The 12,039-nt window shown below is 35.1% G+C and overlaps 2 protein-coding genes across 2 annotated transcripts; both read right to left on the reverse strand.

The window, feature by feature from the left end:
• Positions 1-2,489: 2,489 nt before the first annotated feature.
• LOC128869613 (tigger transposable element-derived protein 1-like) lies at positions 2,490-3,358 on the reverse strand. Its single transcript, XM_054112184.1, has 2 exons — positions 3,291-3,358; positions 2,490-3,232 (listed from the first exon to the last, which is right to left on the reverse strand). Exon 2 carries the CDS (start codon positions 3,220-3,222, stop codon positions 2,575-2,577), a length of 648 nt encoding a protein of 215 aa, XP_053968159.1. The 5' UTR covers positions 3,223-3,232; positions 3,291-3,358; the 3' UTR covers positions 2,490-2,574.
• A 3,855-nt stretch (positions 3,359-7,213) lies between these two features.
• LOC128870497 (uncharacterized) lies at positions 7,214-7,935 on the reverse strand. Its single transcript, XM_054113176.1, has 2 exons — positions 7,374-7,935; positions 7,214-7,291 (listed from the first exon to the last, which is right to left on the reverse strand). The coding sequence occupies exons 1-2, from the start codon at positions 7,839-7,841 to the stop codon at positions 7,253-7,255; spliced, it is 507 nt and encodes a 168-aa protein (XP_053969151.1). The 5' UTR covers positions 7,842-7,935; the 3' UTR covers positions 7,214-7,252.
• Between the last annotated feature and the right edge of the window lie 4,104 nt (positions 7,936-12,039).

Genomic DNA, 12,039 nt, shown 5'->3' on the forward strand with positions numbered 1-12,039 from the left:
TCGCCTTTAGCACGATATTCGCTTGATTGGTCGGTTGTTTCAGGGTCGTAAGCATAAGTCCAAGTCTTATCTCTCGTAATGATGCATTTGAGCTTGTCCTGATAGTCTGAAAGCATTGTTTCACACACATCAACGCGACGACTTTTTTCCAAGAAATTGAGAGTTTTCGGTACCAAACGAGATTTGACTTTTCGTAAGCCCAAATGGACTTTCAAAATGGTTTTCACAGATCCTTCTGATATTTCGATCACATCAGTAAGGTCTTTAACAATCAACCGACGATTTTTGAGCACTAACTCCTTCACTTTATTGACGTGTTGGTCATCTGTTGACGTCGATGGTCGTCCGGAGCGCTCCAAGTCATCAACACGTTCTCGACCCTCTTTGAAGTCTTTGTACCACTTATAAACATTTTTCTGCGACATGGTCGAATCACGAAATGCCTTCTGCAACATGCTAAATGTTTCCGCAGCCAAAATTTCATTCCGCAAACAAAATTTGATGGCACTTCTCTGCTCAATCAAATCAGACATTGTAAAAATCGAAAAATGCACTCTTGGTCGTTGGGTAAACACAAGCGTAAATATATTACTGATAATGACATTCACATGAAAGTTAGCCCAGATGTTATTAATAGTGCTGCCAATTCATGAAAAAAATAACTAGAGCGGAATTTTAATCTCGCGAAGTTTGACAAATAAATTCACCTTACTTTTTGCCCACAGTAGTAAACGGAGCCGCGACCATTCGACATGACAAAATTTCACGATTCACCAATATTGGCAAATATAGGGTTTTTCAGTAAGAACGCTTAAACTTTTGAAATTTTTTGAATAAAACACAAACGGTTTGACTTTTTTAAATAATTTTTTTTTTTATTATCGAGTTTGAGCATATACATTTAAGTATGAAATTCGATTTCTTTTGCATGACCACCGCGTGCACGTTTTACGAAGTCCAATCATTGAACCCAATTTTCGACCACTCTTTTGCATAAATCGGCCGAAATTCCAGCAATTTCGCGTTCAATATTGGCTCTGAGCTCACAAATCGTCGGCGGCTTGTTACTGTAGACCAGTGGTCGCCAACCCGTCTATCGCGAGCTACCGGTAGCTCGCAAATTCAATTCTGGTAGCTCACGCTGCTCACGTTGCAAAAAATCCAAAAGTCTGAAAATCATACCAGTACACCTAATACGTTCCCAAAGAATTCGTGTAAAAAAAAATTCGTGTAAAAAGAGAATTAGATGAAAACAATACTAAAAAATTCTTTTTAGAGTTCACTAAAGAATTTATTTCGTGTTTACACATTTTAATTCTTTAAATATATTATAAGAAATAAATTATACTTTGAAAAAAAGAAAATAATATCTGAAATTCATTAATATAAAACAAGTAAAAATAATATTGTATAAACATAAAAAACTTTTATGCATTGTCACTTTCTGACAATAAACGCATACGTTTGCGTAAGACTAGAATATCACTGCCATCACTAGAATTATTTTGTTCATCATCTTGTGAAATTGTTTCTGGATTATCATCTCTAGGCTCCTGTGTTGATAATTCAGTAGTTTTTAGAAGGAAATCAGTCATTAAAGATTGTGTTTGATTTCGTGAAAAACCTTTATAAAGTTCCCTGTAAGATGCCATTAATGATTTCAGTTCACGTTGAAATTTTGCAGCTCGTTCCTCATCAGGATCATGTTGTTGAAAATGATTACCTAATTTTCTGGCAAGATCAAGACCTTCTTTAATTAGAGTTGCATTTAAAATGGGAGGATCTTCTTCGTCATTATCGCTATGTTCTCTGTCTTGATGAGTCTCAAGGGTGAGGTCTATAATTTCATTTTCGCTCAAGCTTTTATCAGCTAATAATTCCTCTATATCGGCAAATGATAGATCATCGAATCCATCTCCACCAATTGTATGTGCCAGCGTTGTGATGTCAGTAAAAACAGCGTTATTATGGATGACAGGATCAGGATCTTTGCTTTTGACACATTCTGGCCAAATATTTTTCCAACATGAGTTCAAGGTTGATGGCTTTAAGTCAGCTAACGCTAACCCAACTTGATTAATGCAGTCCATAATAGAAAAATGTTTCCACATATCAATGACTGTTAAATCCTCATTATGGTCTAGTTTGTCTACCACGTATTGGAATGAACGTTTTATGTAGTACTTTTTAAAAGTAGCAATGATCCCTTGGTCTAGCGGTTGTATTAAGGATGTAGTGTTAGGCGGAACATAGCAAAATTGCACATTTGGGTGCTCCAAGAGCGGATGGCAAGGTGCATTGTCTAGAATTATATTAAAAGAACTTTAAATTCTAGACATTTTGCATTCATGTAGCGTCTAACTTCTGAAATGAAGTATTTCTGGAACCATTCTATAAAGATTGCACTGGTCATCCATGCCTTTTTGTTTGCTGTCCAGTGAATTGGCAGTTTATTGAAATCTACACTTTTCATCGAGCGTGGTCTTTAAGCACGATTTACTAGCAGTGGTTTTAACATACGTTCTCCTGAAGCATTGGAACAAAACAACAATGTTACACGGTCCTTTGCTACTTTTAAACCACCGGCAGTTTTCTGCGATTTTGCAACATAAGTTCTGCTCGGCATTTTTTCCAAAAGAGGCCACTTTCATCTACATTCCAAACTTGATCTGGGGTGTATCCTCCATCTTCAATAATTTTTCTAAGTTTTTCAGGAAATTTTTTGGCAGCCAATTCATCTGCAGACGCAGTTTCTCCCTTAATTTTTACATTATGGAGAGCATGTCGTTTAAGAAAACCTGTCATCCAACCTGTACTTGCAGAAAATTCGGGTTGTTTTGACTGAGATGAAGTGCCTGGCTCAACTTCTTTAATACGTTTATAAATTCTTAATGCAGTTTGCTTGATAGCAATTCCATCTACTGGTATTCTTTTTTGTGATTTATCTTCAATCCACATTACCAAAGCTTTTTCCATCTTCTCTTTGACAACATCTCTTATGTATGACGATGATTTAGCACTTATTTTCGTTCCAGAACATACCGATTTTCTAATCGCAGTTTCATTTTTCTTGATCGTTCTTATGGTAGCTTCATGAATACCAAAATGCTTTCCTACAGCCGTTGCTCCTTGTCCTGTTGTAAGTTGATCTAAAATTTTAATTTTAGTATCTAAACTGATCGCCTTCCTCTTGGCTTTTATTACAGGTGAATTATGTGACATTGTGTTAAGGCTACCAAAATATTTTTCATATTAATAATGCAAAGATTTGAAAATTATTTAAAGCTTACCTGTTATTGAGTTAATAAATCTATACGAGCACTAACTTTATTTTACTTATAATGTTTTAAATACTCACAACAACTAAGCGTCTTTTCTTTTCAACTCTCAAAACCAAACTAAATTGCGTTAAAAGTACATTACGTCTTTACTCTATGCATAATTCGGGGAATCCCACTCATATACACATATTTTTATAGCAACAGCTGTACACGATAACAGCCCAAAGCCGCTCATCCTGTATAGATGCGATTACATGCTGATATTCTAAGATCCTAAACAAATAACCTAAACCGATATGCTAAAACAAAAATCCCAAACAATGAATCCGATTTGCTCTATGAGATTCAAGAAAAATTCATAAAATATTGAAAATCGTGTTAAAACAAAACAATTCGTGTAAAAAAAAATTTTTTTTCTCTTTTTAACTCGTCTTAAATCAAATTCGTGTAAAAAGAGAATTAGGTGTATTAGCAAATTTTAGAAATTTTCATAATAAATAGATAAACAGCGGCAACACTGCGGTAAGCGATTTCGCGCCGACAAACACGACGCGAAGTCGCGTCTCCGTTCTAGGATCGGCTGGAACCGATTAGCGTGTTCGAGAATTTTTTGGCTTTATATATAATATATATACGCAATGCACGTCGACATTGCGCTCAGTTTAATACTGCACGGCATTATCAACGTTCTGCGTGCAGCGGTTGGGTTAGAGTTCGAAACATTATGACAAGCAGTAGTAAGAAGGCGAAGACATACCATTTCCATTCGGAATGGGAAGAACAATACTTCTTCACAGAAGTTAAAGGCAAAAGTGTTTGTTTGTTATGTAATACATCTGTGTCAGTTCCTAAAAAAGGAAATATTGAGAGGCATCATAAAACTGTACATTCGAATTTTGAGAAGGCATTCCCGTTAAATTCTGCCACCAGAAAAGAAAACTAAACATTTAAAAATCCAGTTGATTGGACAACAGTCAATATTTTTGAAAACAACCGACAAAAATAAGGCTGCAACTGAAGCATCTTATCGTGTTTCCCAGATAATTGCACAAAAGAAAAAACCTTATGAAGACGGGGAAATCATAAAACAAGCATTTTTGGAAGCTGCAGATTCTTTATTCGCCAACTTTAGAAATAAAGACGAAATAGTGTCTACTATAAAATCTATGCAACTTTCTGCTAATACAGTGATGAGGTGAGTAGAAGTAATGAGCAATGATATTTTTTACAGTTAAGAAGTGACTTAGATAACTGTATTTATTTTTCACTGCAACTGGATGAATCCACAGATGTAGTTATACAGTTATACATCAGCAAGCATTATGTGGAAATTTTCTAAAATTGAACAACTTTATGAAACTGGTGGTGAAAATTGTGAACAAGATTAGAGCTCAAGCGTTACAAAGAAGATTATTTAAAACCTTGGCTGATGAAATTGACTGTCAATACGGAGAGCTACTTCTTCACTCTGAAGTGCGATGGTTAAGCTGAGGACGAGTGCTCAAACGTTTCAATGATGTCCTGCCTGCTATACTCCAATTTTTCAAAGAACGCGATGAACCGATTCCTGAACTGGAAAATTCGACTTGGCTCAGAGATTCTGGTTTTCTTGTGGACATTACAGAGAAATTAAATGAGCTTAACTTGCAGCTTCAAGGCAGGGATAAAGAATTAGCGGAAAGGATTTCTGATATAAATGCATTTATTACAAAACTTGAATTTTGGGAACAAAACCTAAAAAACCGCGATACTAAGCATTTTCCTATTCTTTTCGAAAAGATATCCAAAAATCTATTAGAGCCCTATGACAGTAAATATCATTTGGAAATAGATTCTAACTTGAAGGAAAACTTCAAAAATCGTTTCAAGAATTTCAGCAAAATTGCTTTAGTGGCGCAATTTGTTGTTTCACCCTTCATGGATATTGATATACAACAGTTTGCAACAGAAATGGAACTGATTGCTTTTCAAAGTGACTTGACTTTAAAATCTTTAGGTTCAAATACAAAATGTATATGGACTTTAGTAAGTAAAGATAAGTATTCAGTTTTATGTCGTGTTGTGTTGAAAGTGAAAGCGTTATTCAGTTCAACTTATTTGTGTGAATCTTCTTTTTCTAATATGAAATTTATTAAAAATAAATACCGCAATCGGCTTACAGATATACATTTGGATAACTGTATTCGAATGACTGTATCAAATTATACTGCAAATATTAAAAAAATTATCGATGAGTCAGAATGTCAACCTTCTCATTAAATATGCTCTTTTTATCTGCCCATATTTTATTTATATTGTATAATAATGTACTATTACTGTTTTGTTGTTTTTTTTAGTCGCTTGTGATTTGCCATTATGACTGCAAAAAATTTCGTTACGATTGATAGGTGTGAACATGGATGTAGTTATGCATAAGTATAAGCACTATAAGTCATAAGTTTATTATATTATATATAGAACGTATATTAGTAAAATAAATACATGTATTGTATGTCGAATATAACTGTGTATTATTTAATTTATGTTGGCTTGTGCAAGTAGCTCGCTGTTTATTTCAAAATCTTGAAAGTAGCTCAACACATTGAAAAGGTTGGCGACCGCTGCTGTAGACCAATGACTTCACATACCCCCAAAACGGGACGGCTTGTTAAATGGACCGTAAAATGGCCGTAATGCTCTTAAAGTAGGAGCAACAGAACGATTATTTTCATAAAAAATTTGCACGATTTGCAATCGTTGCTCAAGTGTGTAGCGTTCCATGATGAAATGTATACTAATGAAGTTTACAAATGACAAGCGAAAAATAAAAAATATTGCGTCGTTCGCCCTCCCTATCGGAAAAAAGTTGAAGCGCACCTATTGAATAACCCTATATTTCTGTAAAAAATATTTTAATATTGACTATTTTGATTTGACTTCTTCAATCTCATATGCAAATTTTTTTCATCATTGCACATTAGGTCAAATAACCGTTTTGCCGTGCAAAAGTGATAAGAATGAAAAAGCCGTCTTACTTTCGTTGTTGATGTTTTGTAATTAGAGATACTTCAAAACAAAAGTGCGTAGACTTTATTCCCTCTTAATAAAAAGCACCGTTACACAGGCACGCGTCAAAATCAATGGCCGTAATAAATTTGTTTTTCGTATAAATTTGTTCAGCAGTGCTTGGAGAACTTTGAGTGCACGTTTCTCGAATTGTTTTGAATACAATTCATTAGTGTAGAATAGAAAATAAAGGGACATATAATAGTCCGGGAGCCAGGGGTCGATTTTGGACTACGTTTTTATACCGTTAAATTCTTGACTATACTTGTGATTAAGCTTTCATGAATAACGAAAGTGAACGTCAGCTGGCGCACTCGCGGTGGGTGTGATTGTGGCGGGATGCGAAACGTGTCGGAAAAAAATTTCTACCAACTCATTTTATACCGGCTGAAATTTTTTTCATGTATTGTCGACATTTAGTAGAATAATAAAAAAATTGGCAGCTGCGCAGTAAAGGGGGGAAAACACGTCAGCTTAATGCCGATTGAAATTTTTTACATAATTTTGGACACATATGAAAATATAATAATGATAGTCAGCTGCGTTTATAGCGGTGGAAAGACCGTCAGCCGAAGCAAGAATGTATGATTGCGTTCATACATCTCAGCGGCACGCGGAATTTTCGATGCTTCGACTGCCGTCTTTTCCTTCAACGGACAATCAGCTTACGACTATTTTTCCATTTTCATTTATTAATACTATAATATTTGAAAATTTCAAGTGGGCTTTTATCAATTTACCAGAGGTATGTTTAAGTAAATTGATTTATTATTAAAATATAACATTCTTGATTTGTTATTGAAATATAAGATATTTAATTTATTATTGAAATATAAAATACAATTGAGATATGAAAGAGAAACATTTTTTTTTTTAATTCTCAGCATCGCTATTTTCATCACTGTGGTCATCGGAGTTAACGATTGTTATGTTACAAACACCATCTTCTTCAGTTTCGACATCGTCTGTAAAAATACAAATGCATCGAGGAAATCATGTAGGTCAATATTTGTCAAAAAAAAATTTAGAGAATAAATATGTTCATACCAGAAGGCTCATGTCGAGATTAGAGATGCTAGTGATGGTCGGTGGCAATTGATCGCCTATAAGCCATTTGAAGAAATATTTGTCATTGCTTTCTTCCCATCCATACTCGGTAGGTAATAATTCAGCTGGCACGGGATTACGAGCTTGGCTCCAAAGTTGGGCGATGTATGCCGCACGTAGACAATGTGGTTTTAGCTCCGTTTTACAGGACGGGAACAATGAGCCAACAATCCTTCTTTCGAGATTTAGCGGGTTCGAGTCCTCATGCGTACCGTATGCTTTCGTGAATGTTACGACACGAGCAACATGGATATCTTCAATTGCTGTCATATCATATAATCGGCAAACATACCCTTCCAGTGTTACAAAGACTTGATCAAGATCACAATTTGGAATGTTCGAAATGTCGTAGAACTTTAAATGGTTCTTTTTCCCCTGCTTCTGTTTGTTGCCGGTCCCAACGTGCATCTAGATATTTAGATTGCTTTTGATGTTATTCATGTTCCCCAACATAATAAATAAAATGTCTTTGTCTGAACACCGTATTATTACATGAGCATGATAAGACAACTAACCAACATGGAAAATTATTTTTGTATCAGCTTCTTCGTGACCTGGACATGTCAACTATGGCTCTGGTACTCTTTGTACTTTGCCTTGATGTACTTAATATTTATGACATTCCAAATAATTTACATCAATGATTTTATTGTCAATAAATGGTGCCATGTGATCATTTGCCCAATCTTGAATTAAAAAGTCGATAAGTGCTTCTTTGAAGTAAATATTTTTCAATGCCTCCGCGAAATTTGATGGTCAGGTCCATTTATTTGGAATCGCTGCGCTTGGATTCGGCTTCTTAGTGAGTTCATTGTCTTTGATTGATGGAAATATGTATCTATCAAAGGCAATTACAGTGTTGGCATTATTGTTCGTAAATACTTGCATCAGCTTCATTGATACATGTCCAAATGAGGACGGGACGCCTTTTATCGAATGTATATTGAAAAAGCCATCATAAATAATTATATCGCACCGTTCTGGGTTACTATCAATTTCATTTTGAAGCACTTCTAACAATACCGATTTATCAGTTTTGCATATCGTTCCATCTATATGACACAAAGCTAGTGGGACTGGAGTTAGAGGATATGCTAAAACCTTGCCAATATTTAATGTTTGTTCTAACGACAGAGAAAATAATTGGCCAAATAAATCGCGTTGCATTTCTATTGATATCTTTTTTCCAGCAATTGATATTTTTTGTTTCGGTGCAACACTCGCCAAATTTAGAATTTTATTTCTCCTGATGACTTTTTCAAATCGTTCTTCATCTGTTGAACATTCCTAAATAAATTGTTTACGTTGTTCATTGCCAATTGTCTCGATATTCAGTAAAAAATCTGCGATCAACGGTTTAACCGCTTGTCCTGTAGAAATATTGATCAATAAACTTTCGTCTACGTCTTTGGAAAATGGATTTATATTTTGCTTAATATGAGTTATACATTGTTCCAGCTGTAACGAATGTTTTTTATTCTGCTTTGCTCAAGATCAGCTGTAATATCTTGATCAGGACGCAATCCAGTTTCTTCCATGACATGAGCAATAATTTTTGAACGAATGCTATGGCTTTTACACCAGCGCACAGTGGTTCCGCCATAGGACATTGGATGAAAATAGTCATGTTAAAATTATGCAACAATATTTAACTAAATGTTAGTTCATTAGTCATAGTAACTTAGAGTACAAAAGAAATTTCAACTGCACAAGCAATTCACTTATAATTGTGCCTTCAAAGTAAGAGAATTTGAAAAGTGATAGTTAGCGTGGTCTCCGCTCCGTACTTACGCAGTTCCGGGAAGTGTTATTTTTCTAAGCATTACTGTGTTTATGACCTGTTGTACAATGAAAATTCAAGTTGAAGGTATGTACGACATGTTAAACGTTTTGTTATCTTTTTTAATTATTATTTAATAGGTTTTCAGACCGTACGAAATACGTACTTTAAAATTTGCCGTTTATTTTTTTTTTATAAGAAGTTTGTAAAGTTTTAACTAAGTTCGCACGAATCTGCGCAAATGAAAAATACATTAAAATATTCTTACGTATGTCCTCTTTAAGGAAAAATAATTTCCAGCTGCGATGACCTGCGATTGCGCTTGATATAGGGTCTAATCTGTACCTATGTCTAGGATTTTGAAAAATGTGATTCTACCAAGATTGCTAATAAAGATTTTTTTTGTTTTAGGTGTAAATTTGAAGTGTTCATTTACGCGCATGCATATTCTGGGCACGTGGTTATGTTACAATAGCATTAAAAATGATGTTGATAGATGTCGCCACGTACTGAAAAACGTAACTCAAGCTTTACCAAACTTTGAGAACGTTTAAAACGTTGAAAATCGTGTTTCTTGGAAGAAAAAAGTGCAAAGATCAAAAACAAGGCTGATTGCCAAGTACAGTAATTGGTTAACTGAAACCGAATTATGTGTGTTGGAAAAGCGGGAGTCGGGCGAGGTGACAAACTCTACGAATCCTTCTCCGAGCGAACACAGGCAGAGACATAGAAAAGATTTTGAGGACAAAGGACAAAGCGTCGCAGGTTATCCGATCTAGCTAATGTTGATAGTTCCGCTATTCATGCAATACTAAGTAATTCAAAGCAATCAAATTCAAATTCTTTAGAATTCAATACGGACGAAGTTTTGTCTCTATTTAACCTTTAACTACTGAGGTGGTGGTAAATTTTACACCTCGTAGTTTGTTTTCTCTCCCACTCTCTGCAGTTGAGCGCTATCAATTTCATTCTCTTGGTATCTTCTCGTCATCCTATGATTATTATTTAGTTGTGTTTCTACAGTCGGGGGTATTGTATAAGCGGAGATATACCAGTGCTGGTGTCAAAATTACCACTCGTCCGGGGTTACGTATTTTTTTAATAGAAATTATTTTACCACCACATCAGACTAAGCGTAAGTATTTAATAGAAAATAAAATACCACTTCTCAGGCTTAGCGTTAGTTTTTCGTGGAATCATTTTGACTACTCCTACGATTTATTGCAACTTATTTTATTAGGTTATGTCAAATTCAAGCAAATTAAATGACTTAGCGATAGCCAGATTGCTGGAAGACGATGACGAAATCAGTGACGTTGATGATAAAATTGCTGATCCTGATTTTTGCCTTCAAGATAGTGATACAGATGATATAATGAGCATTGAAGATGAAGAAGGAAGTGAATGTGATGTTTCCGAGGAAGATGTTGCTAAAGAAATTGACAATGCTAATGAACATGAAGATGGAGAATACGCAATTGAGTCAATAGGAGTAACCAAATATTTTTATGGAAAAAGTGGGTATAAGTGGTCAGCAAAAGAGCCAGCACGGTGCAGTAAAACTCCACTACATAACATCGTGCGCTTGCCAAAAGCATTGCAGCAAAACCTTGAAGATGGAATAATTGGGTTTTGGTCAAGATTTTTCGAGAGAAATATAGAGAACCTAATTCTTCAACACACAAATACCAAACTAAAGGCTAAGTTCGATAAGTCTCAAAGAAGTGAAGCGAAATGTTTGGATATTATTGAGTTGCGAGTATTTTTCGGTGTTTTGATATATTCGTCCGTTTTCAAATCGAATCACGAAGACACTAGCCTTATATTTGCAACAGATGGAACAGGTAGACAAATTTTCAGGTCCACAATGTCGGAGGAACGATTCCTATGCATCCTTAGCTGCTTACGATTTGATGACTCCATAGACAGAAAGGAACGATTACACAGGCCGACAAAATTTAACCAACATTCAGACCCAGAAACCAGACTATATATTTCCGAAGGTTTATGATGCGCTGAATCCAAATCTGGCCTCAGAATTGCTCTATTAGTTTGAGTTTTCGAGATATCCTAACCTAAAAGTGCAAAAAACCCCATTTTTGCCCATATTTGAGATTATGTAGCCTTGCAGATGTTTTCTTTCACCAAAATTAAAGGATGGCATCTTTAAATACAATCCTTCTTTTTTCAAATGGCGTTTTGTTTGCTCAAATATCATTTTTTTTCGCAGAGATATCGCATTTTGAAATTTTCATGTTTCGAAATTTTCCTACACCTGAAAATCGATTAAGATAACATAGACATGATATATTCGATTACTAATTTTCTTGAATTGAGTCTTATTTTTCTTAAAATTTTGTCTCACACCATAAGTGTGCTGACTCACCACATCCCTACACTATCTAACCTTTGGGTACCGAGTCACACACAGCCCTAACCCCTAGAAACCACCCCTATCATACCGCGAGCAGGCTAACCCACATAACCGCAAGCAGGCTTTCCCACAAACTCCAAATTTACATACTATTAATCCATATATTTCAGGCCCTCAAACCCAAGAAAATTAGTAAGCGACTATATCATGTCTATGTTATCTTAATCGATTTTCAGGTGTAGGAAAATTTCGAAACATGAAAATTTCAAAATGCGATATCTCTGCGAAAAAAAATGATATTTGAGCAAACAAAACGCCATTTGAAAAAAGAAGGATTGTATTTAAAGATGCCATCCTTTAATTTTGGTGAAAGAAAACATCTGCAAGGCTACATAACCTCAAATATGGGCAAAAATGGGGTTTTTTGCACTTTTAGGTTAGGATATCTCGAA

Source organism: Anastrepha ludens, chromosome X (genome assembly GCF_028408465.1).
Source record: "Anastrepha ludens isolate Willacy chromosome X, idAnaLude1.1, whole genome shotgun sequence".
NCBI lineage: Eukaryota > Metazoa > Arthropoda > Insecta > Diptera > Tephritidae > Anastrepha > Anastrepha ludens.